Source organism: Parambassis ranga, chromosome 13 (genome assembly GCF_900634625.1).
Source record: "Parambassis ranga chromosome 13, fParRan2.1, whole genome shotgun sequence".
Lineage (NCBI taxonomy): Eukaryota > Metazoa > Chordata > Actinopteri > Ambassidae > Parambassis > Parambassis ranga.
In genome coordinates, this window is record NC_041033.1 from 16022360 (window position 1) to 16043449 (window position 21090).

Genomic DNA, 21090 nt, shown 5'->3' on the forward strand with positions numbered 1-21090 from the left:
ACAAAGCATAAATATCTTAACTCTAAAGGTCACCAAGGCTGAAACTTTAAAACATGTTTACGCTTGTTATGAGTGTTAAGATCTTACAGTGTTTATTGAACTCAGCTTTAGTGCGTTGATGATGTTGCACAAAACTACACCTCAAGGCCTTCCCAGATATAATGTTAGGAGGTTCAGGAGGTTTCGAGTGGACGATGCTGACAGTCAGGGTGTTAATGATTTAAACACGGCGTATACATCAGCTAAGGTACATTTGCTAGCTCCTGGCATTTGGTTTAAATAACAGGTACACGAGTCAATCCATTACTTAGAGCATTCAGGAGACTTTTGCTGTTTGTAGTGCGAATCATTTGTCTCATGGACTGCTGTTATTATTATTATTATTATTAAATAGACTCCAAAATGCCACAAAATAAGAAATATTACACATCTATCTGGGCAAACATGGTTTCAGATGTCCGTGTGCATGGTGCAGTACACCACAGTCAGTGGCTGGAGGAAGTGTTACCACCTCACTGCCTTTAGGTCATTGCACAATAAATAAATAAAAGTTAATTTTGAGATGGTAAAGACAGTTTCACATGTGTTAAACTGTTCACCTTCTCACACAGACAGCTGCTAGAAGTGATTTTTTTTGTGGTGTGCATGTGTTTGTCACTCTGTTCCCCTACTTTTGTAGTGAAGGATTACCTTATCTCAGCAAGCAGCAGCAGCTTTGTCTTCTCTGGCTCAACAAGTGCGATTAGTTCTCATTGTGTAACGGTGTAATCGGCACAGATAATGCCTTCTCTTTAATGCAGACTCTCTTAAAGTTCTGAGATGCTGAATGCAGCTTTGTTTGAATATTCAAAAAAAAATATCTGTTTGAATATGAAATGTAAGGAGGGTATTATACAGGAAGCGCGATAACCTTTTCTGCTCTGCAGTGCCTCGCAGCGCGCCGTGCAGCGTCTTTATAACTCAGAGCAGTCGATTGTGCAGCATTTCTCTCCCATTAGAAGTTTCAGATACAACATGTGTGGACTCTGAAAAACATTGGTGTGTTCTGGCAGCAGCATGCCCAGGTGTAGCACATAATCAAGATCCTGACAGATTATTTTTGGCACCCTAAATGTCTCCAAAAAAAATGAAATGTAGGAGTTCATGTGTCATCAGATTTGACACATATGCAAAACATGTCCCCGTGTCTTGCTTAGACAGCTCATTAACAGCTTCCTATTAATACATGCACAATGCTTCCATTTGTCTTTTTCTTTTTTTTTCCAACACCCAGCATGAGCAGCTCTTTGCCGGCTCAATCACAAACCTGCACGATTCATTAGATTTACATCAGAAAGACTAAACAACCGAGTGTGTGATGGCTGCGTCAGCATGCTGCGTTCGCACCAGTAGTCTCTATTACCTTCTCAGGTTGGATCAGGCTCATGTACACCCAACTGCCAAAATCTAAATGTAAGCAAGGCTATGTGAAATGTAGGCAACAAATTTACACTCCAGTAAACCCACAGCATGCAGCGCAGGACGAGAAAGGACTGGAGCTGCACTGTATGCTGGCTGACTGCTTCTACTAGAATCACTGATTGATGCACACGTTTAATCATTTGATTGAACTTTATAACATGAGAAGAACAATGACAATGATTGTACTTTTGTTGATAAGCGACCAGAGAGCCTATCCTGAAGGAATTCCTAGTAAAAGTGTCAGCCGCTGAATTGTGGCGAGCTTTTGTTTTGTCCCGTGCTGTCACTATAAAATGTCACCGAGCCTTATTTAAATCCAGGAGTTGTATCTGTGTGGGTGAACTGCTCAGATAGGTCTGTTCTCTGACTCTGCTGTGATGCCTGCATACCACTGCTGACCGTGCGGACGCAGCAGTGAGCACTGGTTATCTATCAGTCTACCACAACACATGTACTGCAGAGCACTTCTCCTCTATTTTATGTTAACTGTCTCTGGATTTTCTGTCGCATTAAAACATAAAAAGACAATAAAGTGAATAGATATCAGCAGTATATGAGGAAGAAGCAGACAGGATGCTGTTCAGCTGAGCAGTCCTCACTAATAAAGAACAGTTCATTGTTTTCTGACATGCACCTGGATAGTCAATACAACTCTCATTTAAGTCTGTGATAGCTGCAGCAGGGAGGTTGTTAGCTTAGCACACATACTGACAGTGAAAGTAAGCTAACCTGTTGCTGCCAGAAATTAGATTCACATTCACATGAACAAATACCAGTAATGGCACAATATAAATGCACAGGGACTGCAGTGGAGTTCAGTGCTGCTCTGACCCAGCCCTCAGGAAGTACTGTACTGTATGTGTCATGATGCAAAGAGTTAAAGAGCAGGACTGTAGGTAATCTGACCTACCTGTAACAGCGTTTAACCCTTCATGTAAAGGTCTGTTAAACAACAACAAGTAGTTATTGTGCCTCAATAGAACCAAACGACAGCTGAAAATGAAAGTTAACCACACACACCCTCCGCCTTCGTTTATATACCGCCTCACATCAAACAACCCCATACGTCGCTGTGGGATTCATTCGCCATCTACTGTTCATCGTCAATTTGCGAGGACATCTTTATCTGCTGGCTCCAGCTCCATATTTAAAAGCCACATATGACAGTGGCATCAATCCTTCCGAGTCATCTCCGCTAAAGAGGAGAAGTGTATTTCCCAAAAGTCTCACTATTTGTTGAAAGTGAGACTTCAGGGGCCGCATGGCCGGGAAGTCGAAGCAGTTTAAAAACTGTCAGACAAACTCACATTAGTCTGTGTTTGGGTGTGCTTTGGTTAGTTCAGACAGTTACAGGGTTAACAGCTCATAACGATGAGTGACAAATGTTCAAGTGTGATCTTCTTCTTCTGCTGAGTGTCAGAGGAGGAGGAGGATGGTGGCACATTTTGTTGACTGTGTGTTTGGTTAATTAATACGTAGCAGGAGTACATAACTATTTTATGAACTTGTTTAAAGTGGAAATGGCACTCGACAACAAAAGGGAGGGGAGTGGTTGGAAAGAAAACAGAGAACGTCTGAACTCGCCTGACGTTTCAACTTGTGCAAAGATGCCTTCAGGGTCCCAGTTGTTACTCTGTTCTACGGTAGACAATGGTAACCATAGGAAAAGCATTTACTTTCATTCAAACCGGATTCAAATGAGAGTCACGCACTAAGCAAATGAATTCAGTCCGTCTCTGCAGCGCTCCGAGGAAACCTTTAAAAAGTCTGCGGCGGGACAGTGAGATGGAAACTTTAGTGACATTAAGAGCAGCTGAATATAATCACACAACTTAAGGCTTGAATGCTTACTTTTTTTTAATGAATACACAAACATCGCCGGTTCATCAGGTGGACCGCGGCTGGCCGCTGCTTTGTTCTGTTGCAGAGCTTGTTTTGGATGTTTTAAAGCTGTCACATTTATGCTTCCACACGCCCACTCTTGCATTTACCTTAGCCTGAACTCGGAGAGGTCTGAAATGTAAATCTGAATGCCAGAAAAAAGGGAGCAGCACCTCATTTTCAGTCGGGCCGTGCCACCCTCCCTCTTTCTCTGCGAGCCCTCTCTCTCTCTGCCTCTAACCCCTCATCGCAGTCCATTGAGACACTTCTGCTGGCACCCTCCTCCTCCTCCTCTTCCTCTTCCTCCCATCCCCCTCTCAAGCACTTTGTCTCCATGGCGATGTTTTGAATAAAATTTAGGGCAGGAAAGGGTTTTTTTTTTAATACCAAGGGAGCTGTGAAATTAGCAGAACTCTATAAAATCCTCTGCCCCCGTGTGTTTAGCTGAGCACTAAGTGGTATTGATAAAAGTCAAGTCAAATATGTACAGAAAGGATGGACTTGAGAAGCGAATAATAACAGATTTCAATTTTCTGTTGGAAAAACGTCATGCTGTGACAGAGCTGACCAGATTAGCAGTTTCTCAGTTTGTAATTGAAAAATGTCCCTTTCTTCTTCTTCTCCTTTTTTTGCAGCAGCTGCCGGGTTGGAGACCGTCAGCGGCCTGTACGGGGAAACGCTTGTGATCCCTTGCAACAATGGAGCCATAAAGGCAGAAGACGTCTTCATCACTAAATGGAAATATGTAAGTCACAGTAGAGGTCAATGGCTGCTAAACGGTGAAGTCCGTCTGACACACACACACACACACACACTGATGGTGTCTGGACCACGCCCAGTCTGAGTGCATGTGCATCAGACCGTGCATCTGTCCCTGGATGCTTTTATTTGAAAGCCACATGTGACAGACATGTATCTGGGTGTCCACACTGACCGCAAGCTGGACTGGTCCACAAACACAGATGCAATATACAAGAAGGGTCAGAGTCGCCTGTATCTCCTGAGGAGCCAGACCATGCTGCAGATGTTTTACCACTCGGTGGTCTGTAGTGTGCTGGGGCAGCAGGATGAAGATGGCCGACACCAACAGACTCAACAAGCTCATTAGAAAGGTTGGCCCGGTCCTGGGAGTGGAGCTGGAGTCTGTGGTGGAGGTGACGGAGAGGAAACTCCTCAGTGTTCTTAACAACACGTCTCACCCCCTGCATGACACACTGCTGTCCGACAGGAGCACATTCAGCGGTAGACTGAGACTACCGAGGAGCAGCACAGAACGCCACAGGAGGTCCTTCCTGCCAGTGGCCATCAGACTGTGTAACTCCTCCCCTTTCTGTAGGGAGGAGAGTTAGATGATCATGTCATCATGTCATGCACCAATGTCATTCCCTCCATCGGTCACATTTGTATTTACTTAGCACCTTTCATCTCTATATTACAGCAATGCAACATATATTGTGCTTAGTCATATTGCTTACTGTACTTTTTTTGGAGTTTTATTGACACTGGTGTATTTAATTTAACTTGATACCTCTGGCAAAAGAATTTCCTTTGGGATTAATAAAGTTTTATCTTATCTTATGTAACGAGCACACTCTCACTTCTCTCTCCAGGACGACAAAGAGGGACGTGCGGGGGACCTGCTGGTCAGGCAGAAAGGCCAGAACGCCTCCATCAGTGCCACCGATGAATACAAGGGCCGCGTGAGCATGGCTGCCAACGCCAGCCTGCTGCTCTCTGCAGCCAAGCTCACCGACCAGCGGAAGTTCACCTGCATGGTGGTGGCGGGCGCAGACATCTCAGAGTACCCCGTTAATGTGGTGATCTACAGTGAGTACACCATTAATCAATGTTCAGTTTTTTTTTTCTTGGGATCGTTACAAGCATGAGCAGCCTCACTTCCGACGACACTCCATTCATTAGCACTTTTTTCTATGTGTTACAGAGGCGCCGGCAGGACTGAAGATTTCTGACCAGGCTGATGAGCTGGAGATCGGCAAACTTACTAAGGTGGAGTTTTGAATGATTAGCATTGATTATACCTACAATCGTTTTAAAGCAGTCAAGCGGGGAAATCCCTCACTCCTCACTTCAGGCCTGGCAGAGACCATGCATGTTACTACAGTAATGAGTTCTTTGAAGTGATTCTCATGAATTAGTAAAGAGCAGAGCCCCCCCCCCCCCCCCCCCCCCCCCCCATCCAACTGCAATTAAAATACCCACAGGATCTGAGGGGCTTTAGAAGTGCTTTGGGGCATTTCATGGTCTATTGCATAGAAACCCTTCTAGTTCCCAAATGTCAGAGAGGCAGTAAAAAAACAGCTAATTTGCTCATGTGTTTGGTCATTTAAAAAGATTCATGAGGTGCAGATTTCTGTGAGTATGCGGTGATTGATAAGTTTGTGGCCTAAGGAAAACACTTTAATATTGTGGCCACAATGTGGACTTACAGCATTTTCTTTGTGTTCCACAGCTGGGAACATGTATCGCGCATCATGCAAATCCAGCAGCGAACATCACATGGTTAAAGAACAACAAACCCCTGATGGCCGATGGTGAAGGTGAGCTCTTCTTATGCTGATCTGTAAATTCTATCAAAGTTTGACACACATAAATATTACATACACAAACGTTTTCATGGTCTCTGACTGGGATATATGCTGTAAATTATTCTGCTGTGATGAACAGTGCTGTTCTTGTGTGTGTGTGTGTGTGTGTGTGCAGTGTTTTTTTTCTTTACAGTGTTTGTTTGTTTTTCTGTCCAGGGATTTCCATCCACACCTCTGTATTTGTAGACCAAGACACTGGCCTCTCCACCACCTCCTCCACTCTGGAGTATTCAGCAAAGAAAGAGGACTCAGACGCTCAGTTCACCTGCAGCACTCAGCACGTTGTGGGCACGGAGCTCGTGTCCTCTCCGGTGTCCATGACTATCACATGTGAGTTACTAAAGACACGTACACACTTTCTGCTGCTGCAACACTCAGCATAAAAAGTTAATGCTGTCTTTATGTGTTTGTTTTGTCCCGATGGAATGATTGATTTTTCTCAAAAACCTGCACACACACACACACACACATCTGATGCTTAATGTAAAGTTAGGTCAGTAGTATTGATGTAGTTTTTGAGATTCTCTGAAAGCTGTTGAAGGTGATTACTTTATCATTTTTGTAAGAATTTAAATCAATTTGACTCTTTCTGATGCTTTCTAAGTTTTGACCAACAATGTTGTTTGACTCTTTTGAGGAAGTTTTTGTCCAAGAGTGTAAAATAGTGACACAACTTTTATGTCTTAATGCTAAATGTGAGTGTGCAGCCAGCAGGTGCATTAGCTTTAAAGACCAGAAACATTAGGGAACAAGCTTTTTTGCACAGATTAAACAAATGGCTGAGCTTTAAGAGGTGCTGGTAGGCAGATTTGTTCCACATATTACCAGTGCCAGGATATTTGTTTCCACTCATTCTGCTAAACACTGAGCTAATGGCTGCTGGCTGTAGCTTCATATTTACCGAACGTGTGTGTGTGTGTGTGTGTATTTACAAAATGTTCAAAATGTTCTTTTCTCCTTTGGCACATGCATCACCTGATTCTCTGTCGACTTGCAGTGTTTTTGGTTGAAGTCCAAATTGCAATGCAGACTAGAATTGTTATAGTTTTCCACCTTTAAAAAAAACAGAAAAATCAATATTAGTGCTGAATGGAAGCAGATAAAAATATAAGCAGCAGCAGGAGGTTTTCAACTCTTAGAAAATCTCTCTGGCTGCACTGTTTGTTTGTTTTATTTTTGATCTGTTTAAGATTCATCTTAACGGCATGTCTGAATTTTTAAACGCACATTTGAAAAGTAAGTATCGACACAAATGAAGAGCAGAGCTGCTTTTATTCCTAGGCTTCAGTTATTAAAGTGCGTATATTTGTATTGATGTGATGTGCTGTAGAATCTAATGTAAATGATGAGAATCAAAGTAACCTCTTGTCTTTTTAAATTAAGTAAACCTTTCTTCAGCACTGATACTGTAACACAGCAGCAGCTTCTGAACCAGGAGAACAAGGAGTGATCTTCACAGCTGTAGCTGGCGGGCACAGACGCTGTCTGTGGTGTTTTATTTTGTTTTTTGAGACTACATTAAGTTTTTTTTTCTGTAATTCCTGCCAAGACAGACAATAGTAATGACACCTTTGATGGTGAAATCTAAAAAAAAGTGAGGTGTGGATTCTGTAACAGGACCTACAGCTGAGTGCAGCATTAAGACCGTGGTCACACTGGGGAAATCAATCCGGCGAGAGCGGGATTCGGGCCGTATCTGGATAAATCCTGATCCTGTTTTTTTCTGAGTCTGAACAGCGCAAATCCAGATATATCGAGATTGATCTCGATGCATCACTCGACAGGGCTACAAAGGAATAAACTGCTTTTTGAACCGAAAAAAACTAAGGAATGAGTGGCACAGGACAAAAAAAACGCATGTGTACACGCTGCCCTACCGCGACCTGAACAGACTCTGTTCTGTTACGAGGCACCACCTAGCGGTTTGGAGGACAACAAACAAGCCGGGTTAAGCCGGATTGAGTGCGGACACCGGTGTGTGATTGAAAATAGGTCTGAACATATCCAGCTTAAAGGCTATCCAGATTCAATCTAGCTGGATTGACTTTCTCCAGTGTGAACGGGGTCAAAATATTGAAGTTATACCTGCTCTGGAGCTGGAGCACTTTCTTACAAGAAATTCTTTAAAGAGTTTGCCTCAGATGGAGCAGAAACATTGGAGCATTGAAGGGATTGTTTGGTCCAGTGCTTCAGATTATGACAGCAATTCAGCCGTCTCCTCGGCTCCTCTGCATTTTTAAAAATTGGTCATAACCAATATGCGGTCTGTGGGGGTGCTGAGACAGTCTGACTCTGTGTGTGTCTGCTCCCTGTGGTCAGCTGCTGGTGGAAACACGCTTCACTTGTTACACCCACACACTGCCCTCACTTGACTTTCTGTCTTTCTTTTCGCCACAGACTCCACAGAGAACATCGTCCTGCAGGTCATCGCTCAGGAGCCTCTCGTTGAAGGAGACAACGTGACTCTGAAGTGCATGGCGGACGGTAACCCAGCTCCTACCAGCTTTAACTTCCACCTCAAGGTACACATCAGTCCACTCACCACCACCATTTATGATGTTTTCCTCAGTAACATATTGATATTGTAAATAACTCTTTGATGTTTCTGGTCTTTAAAGGGAGAGCTGGTGAAAGTGGAAAACGCTGACAATTACACTATCACCAATGTGTCACGTGACACCACAGGAGAATACAAATGCTCCCTGATTGATGACCCCTCAATGGAAGCTTCCAAGGACGTCACAGTCCAGTGTAAGAACACAGAAATTACAGCAATTTCACCGCACACCTGCATCATTGTCAGCTGTAATTTCTCTTCCTGCCTGCGATCTTATTTGTCACAAAGAGAGTGAAAAAAAGCCTAATATCGCCCTTTTTGCCAGACTGTCTTGTAGTGATTTGTGGAGAAAAGTGTTGTGTAGCCTCTAATAAGCTGCATCTGCAGGGCTGTGAGCCAAGTGCAGGCCTGTGTGGTTAACAGCAGAAATGTTTTGACCCTTATCAGGCCTCTGAAGCATCTTTTTTTCCCTTCTTTTGTAGACCTAGACATCAATTTAAACCCCTCCGGGAACATCGTGAAGCGTGCCGAAGAGGCCCTGGATCTCACTCTCCAGATTGATTCTTCCGGAGAATCAAAGGTCTCCTGGACAAAGGTAAAGGCTGTCTGTTGTATCACCAACTGCACCTAATTGAAGAAAACTTTGTGTGTCACTGACAGTGTCAATATGGTCTTTTTTATCATTTCAGGATAATGTTAAACTGGACAAAGCGCCCAAGTTTACCAAACTGGTTTACTCAGACTCCGGCAGCTATGAGTGCGAGGTGACGATGGGGCTGCTCAGCCGCAGGGCTTCGTTCGAGCTGGTGGTGGAAGGTAAAGGGTTAATGGCGTTAGCAAGCCTTCCTTTGCCAGTTTCGGGTGCGATTAAAGCAACAAATCACTTTTTTTATGTCATTTTACAGGTGCACCAGTCATCAGGCAGCTGTCCAAACGTCTTGATAAAGACGGCCAACACAAAGTCTTAATCTGTGAGGCTGAAGGCTCCCCAAGACCAGACGTGTTCTGGAGCATCAACGGCACCGTGGTACACACACACTTAAAGTTCACCACACGTCAGGATTAGAGATTGAAGAGACACTTTCACTGATGAGCACACGTCTTAAGCTTCATTTCCAATACAGTTAAATGCTGGACTGTCTACATCGATAGGAATGTCAATATGTGTACTTGGCTGTTCTCAAGCTTCAGGTCATCTACACCAGAGTTATAAAAAATATTTGATTTTATACACTGAGTGTAAAAAAAAACACACAGTACATAACTGAAAAAGCAGGGCTGTGATGCAGCATTGATAATAAGCACAGTTTAATGTTAGAGTTTAAAGAGATAACTTTAGACTCATAATGAGCGCTGCTGGTGTAGCGGAGGTGGGCAGGTGACGGAGCCCATCTGTCACAATTAACAGCTATAACTTTTATCCCTAATTAAATATCAACAAGTTGTGACCATGCAGTGTTACCTTCTGTTAATGGGTTTCTGCTGTTGAGCTGGTCATTAGAGCACACTGTTGGTTCATCAGCCAGCCCCATACAGATAGATATAGATGATTATTTACTCTGTAATGTACTCTGTGATGAAGCCGTTCATCAGTGCTAAACGTTAGTGCAGACCTGAAACCAGGTTTTAAGGTCTATATCTGACTGTATCAGCTCTTATATTTACACCAGCCACAGTAAAAAAATGACAGCACCAGCATTATAAACGCTTGTATCTACTGTCCCAGTGTGTCTGATAGCTTGTGTTTAATGTCATTGGCTGAACAACAGCCAGGGGGGGGTTCCCCTATGTGCTTGTTAACTTGTGTGCTTTCCAACACAATTGATTGTAACAGTTTATTAATATAAACACTTATTGTGTGGACCTACCTTTTACTGGCCTTGAGGCACACTGGAGATGGAAAAGTTTCAGCATTGTGCTCAGGGTATTTCTGTCATTTTTTTGTTCTTGGACTTTTTAAAGCACATTTCCTTTGTTTGTGAATCAATACTGGTTGTCATAGTGATTCATCCTGATCAACTGGTCTTCTTCTTCTGTAAGGTGACAGCGGGTTTGTGAAAGACCGATTCTGTTTAGATTTAGAGCCATTATGTGCTCTGTGATTTGTGATGGTATTTAAGAGGTTGTTAGGCTTTTTAAACCTGTCCTGATGGCCTCGCTTTGCTCTCGTCACTCCCCTTGCACTGTAGAGTGAGCTAATATTTAGTGTTATTGCGTGCATGGAGGTGCGTGCACTGTTAATATTTTCCACTGCTGTCACACTTTTGAATGTTATCTGCTCTAAACATTTCCAGGAGGTTATGCTCAGTGGACGAGTGTAAATGTCTTCATTTTCTCTGCACCTGACTGCCAGGGAGACAAAAAAAAACTTTCCCTTCCTTTGTTTCCGTGGCGTACCTGTGTGCACACTGATAGCAGGGCCGCTGAGTGAATCCGTCTGGATTACACATGAACCTGGGGCTGCGAGATGTTTCCAAGCCTTTTCAGTCAGTGTGTCTACAGCAACCAGGAAGAAGCTTAAAACACAGGCCTGTGTGTGATAATTAATTGATTCCAAAGGTGCACAGAACTCACTAAAGAGCAATTTATTCTGGAGACAAATTTCTGCAGCTTTTGCATCTTCTTCAAGCTAACTCACATGAGGTTTGAGCACAGGCTCCGTAATGGGTATTTTAAAAACTGCCACCTCCTCTTGTAAACGTAGAGGATCTGAAAAAGGGTGTTGGCACTTTGTCTTTGTGTCTGGGGGGTTTTCCTCTGAGACTCAGGAGTCTGCGTATCCCAGAGGCACACACACACACATGGTTTCTTTGTCATGGAGGAGCTGAGTCACTCGGTCCAACATCGCCCTCTAGTGGTGCTTCTTTAAATGACTGAATCAGCCATGGAGATACTAACGTGTTGTGTTTTTTCTTCTCTTTCATGGCTCAGCTTGACGAGGGTCATTTCATCAATGGGAAGATAACACACAAGATCTCAGTGGTGCCCTCTGCAAACCTTACTGTCTCTTGTACAGTGTCCAATTCATTTGGTGTTGATACCAAAGCTATAAATGTGTCATCTTGTAAGTAGACAGTGTGGCCACCTGGCCTCTCTATCATAGTTATTTACTTCAAACTCTCCTCAGTAATCTGTCTCCTTCTTAACGTTTTTATTCCTACTACCTCTTCCTGTCTGCATGTTGATCTGACTTTATGTGTATGTGCTTTAATAAATTGATGACAGGTATGCAGTATAGAGTTTTAAATCTGTCTGTAGTGACACACTGTGGCAAGTTAAAAAGAGACAAATACACATCACTTTTTTCAAGATAGCAATAAAAAGTCAGAGAAAGGTATTGATGTAGATCAAACATATTATAATAGACATCTCTTCACATAGGAATAACCACAGTAATGCTGATCTGCATTAGCACGCTGTTAATGTAGCATCATTTGCTGTTAACAGATGTGTCTCACATTTATTGCTAATGCTAATATATGGGCTGGTGGGCGGACGCAGCTTAGCTTAACTCCTGTCATATAGGCAAAGCCACAGACAGCTGCAGGGTCACAGCCTATTCATGATGCACATATCAACAGTGTTTGTGTACCTCTTCTCACTGCCACAAGGGGGAGACAAAACTTTTGCAGTGTAGCTTTAAATATCGACTGTAGAAGCAGCAATTACAATGTTTTAGAGCTATTAGCTTTTTTCTTGATGCATGCAGGTATCACTGTTGTTTGAACGTGTGCTGTGCTTTTCACCATCACCTGCTCTCACTCTCTTGCTTTCTCATTCCTGAATGTTTGGGACAACATTTCATATCTTTTCCTCCCCCTTCTGAGTCCTCACTCAGTGTGTGCACTGTACTGTATGTTGGGATGCTGGATTTAATCTCTTCTCCCTCTTTGAACTCCGTGCATGCAATAGTAGAGTAGAAGTAGAGTAGTACTTCTTCTGGACTTTCAAGCCTGCTTATTCCTTTTTTTGTTTTGTTTTGTTTTGTTTTGTTTTGGTTGGACCTTAATTTTATTTTATATCTGATTTCAGTAATTGAGGAGGTGAGAATGGATAAACAAGGTAAGTTGTAGCGGTCTTCTTGCTTGTAAGAAACAGTGGGATGGGGGGGACTGTGGCAAGGACTGTGGGGATTGGGGGGGTGTCAATGTAATCAAATGTGTATCCTTGACTTCACATTAAGTAGAAGATCAGTGCATAGGCAGTGTTTTTTGTTTAACTTACATACAAAACATGAAGCAGCGAGAGCATTAAAGCTACCAGCATCCTGACAAGACGTCAGCATTGAATTCAAAGAGGGCGTATCTGTCATAACATATGAATCAATAAGTCACAGTCATGTACAGTGCGGATGTGTCCATTCATCAATGCTTTTTACACACGCACGTTTTTGTATTCCCTGCTGCTTCCATGATGGGAGTTTCATACACAACATGTTGCTAATTTTGCTGTTTCATTACAGACCAGTCGGATGACTCCGACCAAACCAAGCTGGTGGTTGGAGTTGTGGTCGGTCTCCTCATCGCCACTTTGGTTATAGGCGTGGCATACTGGGCCTACTCAAGGAAATCCAAGTAAGAAGATGATTCCAGTCATTGCAGTGATTTCCACTATTTACTGTTTATATGTGAAAAACTGAAGGTAGCAGAAAGCACGTAAAACATTTGACCTAAAGCCTCTGATATAACCTCCATTTTCTTCCTGTGTGAATCCAATAACACACACACTCTGAGTACACAGCAGACAATGCATGTTTGCACAGAAACCAGTTCTCCTGTGCTGGCAGCAGGTTTTCTGTATGTACACACAGCTTCATTCAGGAATATCAAATGTATTCCAAATGAGCACAATAAAGACCAATGCAATTCTCCATGAACTACAGTATTTCATGCCGGTTATTGAGACCAGAAAACTCCTTCAATACCTGTCTCAGCTGATAATAGCTTTGTAATTCTAATCTAACATTTTATAACTATTCAAATTCTTATAATCTTCCTTGTTTGGAGTCAGATGAGACTGCGTGTTAGACATGAAGCCGGGAGCCAACAGGATAAAGACTGGAAACAGAAGTACAACAACTAGGTCACAAGTTGTGTTAAGTCACGGCTCATGGCCCACAGAAGGGTTAATTCAGATATTATGCTAAGCTAAGAAGCCAGTGGCTCCAGTCTGAGATTGGACTGTAGGAGGCGTATTGATCGTCTTATCTGACATTTTTGGCTATTCACCACTGTGAACCTGCTAATCAATCTAGCATATGTCAGATTAAGTAAATTCGCTCTTGATTGATTTAGCCTAAAAGTTTCTAGCACAAGTACATAGCAGCATTAGAGTGATATATACGTGGATTAAATTATAGGTTCATAAAATAACTTTATACATTTTTTGTACGAATCTCCTCACAAGCTACACACCTATGCTGGTGTGTATCGATGGATTACTGGTGCTGTGTGTAACAGTGTGTTAATCTGAACAGGCAGGGAAGCTGGAAGACTGGTGAGAAGGAGTGCGGATCATCCGAGGAGGAGAAGAAACTAGAGGAGAAGGTGGAGGAGAACAGCCAAAAAGCTGAGGTGTAACAAAAAAAAAAGTTGGGATGTGAAAGGTAAAGAGGAAACAAAAACACGTTTTAATAATAATGTGCTGTTATAATGATGAACAAAAATAATGTTGATTTATTCTCTTCTTTTCAGTGAGAAGGTGGAAATTTTGCACATTTCTCCTCACCTCCATCTTAATAAGAAGCAAGTGTACATTGGGATGAAGACAGTTTGGATTTGGTTTCAGGGAGAATTTTACAAAAATAAGCATATCCAAACACCCCCCCCCTCCTCCTCCTCCTCTGAGCCCATTAAACCCCGCCCCTCCACCTCCCCTCCATTCCTAAAAAAGAAATGAATGGATACTGTATGTGATATACATAACTTGTCTGCACTACTGATACACGTGTAAACTTGTCTTACTATTTAGGATTCATGTTTGTTAGAATGATATTTGGGGAAAGTTGAGAAAATGAGTTTTGTTTTATTTTTTTTGGTTAGTTGATGCAAGTAAAATTACTACTAGACCAGTTGCCTTTGCTGTAAGGATGTGTAGGTCTGCATTAGTCTGTGTTTGGAGGAGAATCAGAGCCACTGTAAAAAAAAAAAAAGCTGATAAAAATGTCACAATTTTGACTTTTTATTTTGTTTTTTTCTTACAGTTCTGAATGGAAAAAATACTGAATTTTAAGTTTGAATTTTGACATTTTTCATTAGTGTTAGAATTAAGACGTTCGGGGAAATGTCATAATTGTATATTCTTTAAATTAGTGTGGGACAAATGTGACATTGGATTCAGAATTCTGCTTAAAAAAATGACTTTAATCCAAAAAACAGAACTTGATCACTTTATTTTTTTTTTACAGTGGTCCTCTTTGTCTTCTTTGGTGTTTGACTGGTGGGACATTTTCAGTTTAATGCCATCCCCGTTGAACCACCTCTGCCTTCAACATCAGTGTGATAAATGTTGTCATTTATTTTTGTTTTCACTTTGCTCATTCCCGCTTAAAAAAAATAAACACTAATTTTGAAATTGAGATGAAATTCCTGAAAGGGCTAAGAGTATGAATGAATACTCGGCATTAGTTATAGATGTGCAGAAAGTAGCTGTGTCGCAGATGATCTTTTTATTTTATTTTTCCTTTTTTTTTTACATTTTCTGAGAGAAAAGTTCATTTTTCTTTTTTCAAATGTACTGTACATTCGACAGGACCACTGTACAACACAAGCGGGTAGATTATTGGCAGAATGTAATAGCACACATATGCTCATTTAACTGGTTTTGGTGTTCACAATGTTTTCATAAAGACACTTTTTTATTATCATTTTCTTGTTTCTCCATTGAGTCCAGAGCCATGAGTGGATCTCTATGGAGTTTGTGGTCTAGTCTGTGTTGAGGAATAATTTAATGAGAACACAGACTGGGCCGGATGTTTGTCTCAGAGCAGCCTTCATCATATGTTCGCCGCCTTCTACCTGTAACTGCTTCGGTTTGTGATGTGCACCAAGGTTCATGTGTCATGTCAGATTTGTGTAGAACGCGATGGCAAAACGTGCAGAGTCTGTACACGTTACAAATTTTGGTCCTTTGAGAGCATTTACTAAATTTAGAACAGACAAGGATGTAGTTGTGAAGTATGTGAGTTATTATTTTTTTGTTTTCCTATTTATATTGTACAAGATTAAAAGATCCTGGTAGGCAAATTCAACAACTGTCATGAGTCATATCTTGGATTTAAAGAGTTAAATTGCTTGACAAAAATAATGTAATTAAGTTCTGAGTCATCGGTAGTTTGCTCGGCGTCTGGTTGAATAAATAACGTATTCAGCATGTGATCATCTCAGACCTCCAAGCTGCTGTTTGTTGCCTACCGCACGTAAAAAAAAAAAACAAATTGGAAGAATGACCAAAGAAAGTGAACATTGCCATGCAAGTATTGTAAATATCTGATGTTTGTTTTTTGTACTTTTGTTTAAAATAAAGTGTACATTTGGAAAAGTTACGTCCAATGGATGTTGATTATATTCCAAACACTGACAGGAATATATTTCTGATTGATTAGATTAATTAGAACCAATCAGAGGGACGGAAATGAACGACCAAAAGATTTCAGGCTTATTGTATTAAACGCATGTCTTTGAAACAGAGTGAAACATGCTGTTAAAGCTCTGTTAATAAAAAGGAATGAAATACCCGGGGAAGAACCCAGCAGATTTTTAATGATTTGATCCAAAAATTCCCATCTTTTTTTTTTTTGCCAAGGGCAAACATATTTTTAGTCTACAGTTTCAGGATATGGTCTCCTTGCAGAAATGGATTTTGATGTGTCAGGGGAGGTGTTATGTCAGGATGAATATGGATGAACAGATTCAGCAGAGCGCAGCTGAAATGCAATAACTCCCCTCCTGGTGTCTTCTATTTTTTGCCTATATCTCACTCTAAACTGTGTCAGATCTGTAAATTCGATTTTATACCAAACTTGAAGTCTTAAATAATCATTGTATGTTTTAAAAAATATATACCAAACATTCTGGCCCACATCAGCTCAACAGGGTTTAGGTGGACACTTTGAGGCTGACTCACTCTTCTGTTTGGGATCATTGCTCATCATCTTACTCAGTCTGAACTCACAGACCAATGAGCTGATGATCTCCTCCAGGATTGTCTGTCAGAGAGCAAAGAGTCTGCCTCACTACTGTCTTAATACTGATGCCATCTCTGGTTATGAACTCTACAGAGCAGAGCAGGGCCTGCAGTTCCTGAAGGAACCAGGAGGGGTCAGCTAGTAGTTAGAGATTTCATGACCATCTTAACTAAAGTTCATAATAGATGAGATTAGTGATAGTAATGATGCAACCAACTGTAAACTATAAAGCTGTATAGCTGATTCAGCATAATAAGATTTTTTATTATTATTTTGCAGACAGTATTTAAATGATAAGAATTTCATAAGGAATTAATACAATTTTATCTTATCCTAAATGCAGTTTTGAGTGTAATGTTTTTAAATGTGTACTTTTGATAATTTTGGTAAAGTAATGGACAAAATTTACCACCAATTTATGTCATCTCAATGTGAGCAAATTGGATTTCTTTGTTACCTTTTTGTCATATTTACAGGTGGTTTCAGTCACCTGACCGTCATATCATTTATCATCATTATTTCTGGCTCTGGAGCTAGCTGGTAGCTGTGGACTGGTGGTGCTGATCTTTGCAGTTTATGTTTACTTATCACCACAACCAAAATGAGTTTCTGCTGCCATCCTGTGGCCAAATAATATACTGCAACGTGAGAGGTTGGAATCTACGCATCATCTATTGGAGAAGAAGTACATTGGTGAGGCAAAACAAACCCTCCACAGATGAAAAAGGCTCAGCGCAGGAGAGCCACCTACACAGGGCAAGACTCAGCAGTACATCTACACTTTAAAGTAGTCCACCCTCCACTGTCCCTCTAGTAGTCTGTCCCTCTCACCCGCTCCACACTGTGCTGATCAGCTACAGGAGCTCATTCAGCAACACACTCAGACTCCCACGATGCACCACTAAGAGACACAGGAAGTCATTCCTGCCTGTCTCAATCAAACTATGGAACTCTGAACTGTAACAGTCACTCAGACACTGTACATTCATGTTTATGTTCTTTACTATGTAAAGGTTTTTATACAGTAGTAAATAGTTTCTTCTTCTTTAGACACAACTCAGGGATTTGAATGCTATCTATGTATTTAGATATTTCTATTTCATATTTCAATTGATCTTTGATTTCTTTGTCTGTAACAAAAGAAATGGGATAAATAAAGTAATTCTGATTCTGATTCTGATGAAGACAAGGACAGTAATGTTCACATGTTAGACAGGGAGGACAGGGGGTGTGAAAGAATCAAGGAAGCCATCTTTGTTCCGCTGGAAAAGGTCGTCCCTAAACAGAGGTGGTGGACTTAGACATCATCTTAACGCAGCTTCCATCCATTCCCAGGAAGTTTCACTCCAACATGTGTCATGTAAGAACAAATAGTCGTTAACCTGTTCCAACACCTCAGCTCCCCTGCAGCCTCATAGTCCTCATAGACCCTTGAACTCACTTTTTGAATGAAAATGACCTCAGGACTGAGAATCTTCATCAACCTGTTGGACAAGTTTAAGTCTGAGTGAAGAACCTGCACTCTATGGAGCAAATAATTTACCCTTAAAGCAACAGGATTGCATGTGCAGTTCTTATCTGTCTGACCACAGATGTTTAACTGTTTAACTCGCGGTCACTAGAATAATTAAGAGTCTAATTACTAAGAGTTTTACTTCACTTTCACAGACTCTGCTGACCGATCCCTCAGTTTAAACCTGTGTAAACACTGGCTAACGGATGAAAGTCCAAATAGACCATTACACCTTATTACACTGATAAAAAGCTAAAGCCGAACATCGTTTGCAGTAATACAACTACTTATAAATTAACTGAAGTGATGAAAACCCCCAAAGGTTTCTTTCAACAAGCGCAAAAAGTTTGTTTCTGTAATGTCCCACAGCTTCTATGAACACACGAGAGTACATGTACATCTCACTTATGAGAAGTAATGACAGTAACATATTGCACATAGTGGTGCATGAACATGAAATCATAATACAAAAGAAAAAATGGGATACGGGAGAGAAATGATGACCCTCCGATGATGACGATGAATCTACAGGCATAGATTTTATAACACTAACTGGCCAAATATATATTTAGATATATTTAAATCAGATACACAGTAACCAACTTTGTGATTAAACTGTCAAAATGGCAGCCAATGAGCTGCTTCTTTATGTTGGGTGGATGTAGGGAAGGGTACAGCTTCAGTGGATAAGGAAGGGAAATAGGTGTGGTTACCACTACTGCTTGTGGAACAGTCTTATGAGGCAGGATCCATCCAAAGTGGATCCTGCCTCTACACTTGCAGTGCTGGAATAGATTTCAGCCCATCATAAACTACGGTTGTACAAATAAATGGACAGGAAAATATGTTTACATATGATAAATAGCTGTTGGAGGCTATCACGCTATATAACTTGCCATTTGTTGGCAGAGTGCAGCACACAAGAGTGCTGTAAGGATTCAATGAAACGTTTTGCAGGACTTACCCCAAGCCAACATGAATGAAAGCTTTAGTGGCAAACATTTTAAAAGTCTGGTTGATTTGTTTTCCTTTAAAAACATCAGCTCATTTCCCGAGAGTCTGCAAAGTGTAATAAAGTGAGTGGAGTGAAATGTGCTTGTTCTGCTTCGCAAATGGATCAGTGGAATCATTTGTGCGTAACAGGAAGGAGGCCCAGAAGGACTGACAGGAACATGACTCTCATTATCTGTCTTTAGTAGACTAACCATGCAGTTTGTACATAGGACTACACCGACTGTGGAAAAATGGTAACATACACCAGTTTTAACAACATGTGTCACACATGTTGCTGAGAATCTACCAGGATGCAGCAGTGATAGTGTTGCACTGCTGCTCATCATTGGGGAAGATGCAATTCTTCCTGATTACCAGAATACACAAATACTCACGACCAACAATGACACAACACACAGTCCATTTTTGCAAAACGTCACCCAGCTGAGAAACAGGAGCACTTCAGAACCTCCTCATGCAGTTACAGTTCAACCAGCAGATGTCATGAGTTGACAGTTTCACTCTCCAGATTACAGTCACCTGAATTTATTCAAGACCCAGTATTTCGGAATGCATCGGCCTTTATGCAAAATGTTTGTAATGAATGTGACGTACAGCTGTGGCCCACAGCTGGACAGCTGCCATTCTTCATATGTTCCCTTGTCTGCCTCTTTGTCCTACTGGCTATTATTAAAGGAGCTCTTAATTCATCCTTATTGTAAAAAAAAGTGACACAAAATCAACAGAAAAATATTCACAGCAGAAATATCTCCCTGTGTTTGTCTGAGGTTTATGTGCAGCTTCAGCTCTCCAAATTAAACAACTCTCAGGAAGAAAACTCTGAAGTCTTTCAGAGATTTCTATTTGTGCAAAATCTACTGTTTATTCAACATGAAGATACCATCTACTAGAAATAATGTATATATAATGTATATATAGGTGGAATACTTACCGGTAATTTGATTACAGCAGACTGCCTCAATTAAACACTGTTATATTTTTAACAGACTGATTGCACATTTAGAGGGGAAGGAGTATAGAAAATAAACTTGTTCCGGTTTATTTTTTAACAAGTAAGAAAAACAAACAAAAGAATTGAATATTTAATATTTATATATATTTTTTAAACAGCCTATGGTCCAGTTAAATAATTTGGTTAAAATTCCTTCAAATTTCCAATAAATAAACAATGAAAAGTTTTTTTTAAACTTGCCTGCAGTTAGACAGATATCTGTAGAATTATGGCTGAAGACTTTATTGTGTCATAACACTAGTCTTATGAGTTGTGCTCAGAAACACAACTTCTTTATCTGGGCACCTTGCATTTTAGGCCCTTAAAACATTTTGCACTTTAGATGACTATTGCAAGTGTTATTAGCATATATGAGTGCCTTGAAGATTAGGAAACATAAAAACAAAAAAACATTTTTTTCCCTGCAATAGGAAAATACATTTTGCTTTAAGAACTAAACCTGCATGTGGAAGCTCAAACCTAGTACAAGGTAAAAAAAAGAATGATGCTAACATGCTAACTGCCTAAATCAAAACTGTAAGTATTCATTACATTTTTTCAAACCTATTAAGGCATCAATAATAAAAACATAGGTCTATAAATGCCATGGGAGACTTATGGAGCACCATTTAAATTAGGGTGCTAGCATTTTGTTAAATTTAACATCAGTGCTTGTTTAAACACTTTAAATTATATTTTTTGAGGAAGACATTTTAAAATTCCACACATATAAATCTGTAAGTCTGTAAAACCTATATGTAGCCTATTGTTTTCTTCTTTCTTTTGTAATGTAATAAAATGTGTCAATTTTAGGAAAATAATGACTGAATAGGGCTACATATATTATTATCATTATTATGACACATAACTTTACGTTTACGT

The 21090-nt window shown here is 40.7% G+C and overlaps 1 protein-coding gene across 3 annotated transcripts in view; it reads left to right on the forward strand.

The window, feature by feature from the left end:
• Positions 1 to 16048, forward strand: part of LOC114445112 (CD166 antigen homolog) — a 34678-nt gene extending 18630 nt beyond the window's left edge. The window contains exons 2-16 of one of the 3 annotated variants that reach the window (XM_028420073.1): positions 3978 to 4087; positions 4953 to 5169; positions 5285 to 5349; positions 5813 to 5900; positions 6105 to 6278; positions 8346 to 8470; positions 8567 to 8699; positions 8988 to 9100; positions 9195 to 9321; positions 9411 to 9532; positions 11437 to 11569; positions 12538 to 12567; positions 12968 to 13079; positions 13982 to 14110; positions 14199 to 16048. In XM_028420073.1, coding sequence (XP_028275874.1) covers positions 3978 to 4087; positions 4953 to 5169; positions 5285 to 5349; positions 5813 to 5900; positions 6105 to 6278; positions 8346 to 8470; positions 8567 to 8699; positions 8988 to 9100; positions 9195 to 9321; positions 9411 to 9532; positions 11437 to 11569; positions 12538 to 12567; positions 12968 to 13079; positions 13982 to 14084 — 1652 coding nt within the window. In that variant the 3' untranslated portion in view covers positions 14085 to 14110; positions 14199 to 16048. The remainder of the gene's footprint in view (positions 1 to 3977; positions 4088 to 4952; positions 5170 to 5284; positions 5350 to 5812; positions 5901 to 6104; positions 6279 to 8345; positions 8471 to 8566; positions 8700 to 8987; positions 9101 to 9194; positions 9322 to 9410; positions 9533 to 11436; positions 11570 to 12537; positions 12568 to 12967; positions 13080 to 13981; positions 14111 to 14198) is intronic. The other 2 variants (XM_028420074.1, XM_028420075.1) reach the window with 2 other exon arrangements.
• Positions 16049 to 21090: the final 5042 nt, after the last annotated feature.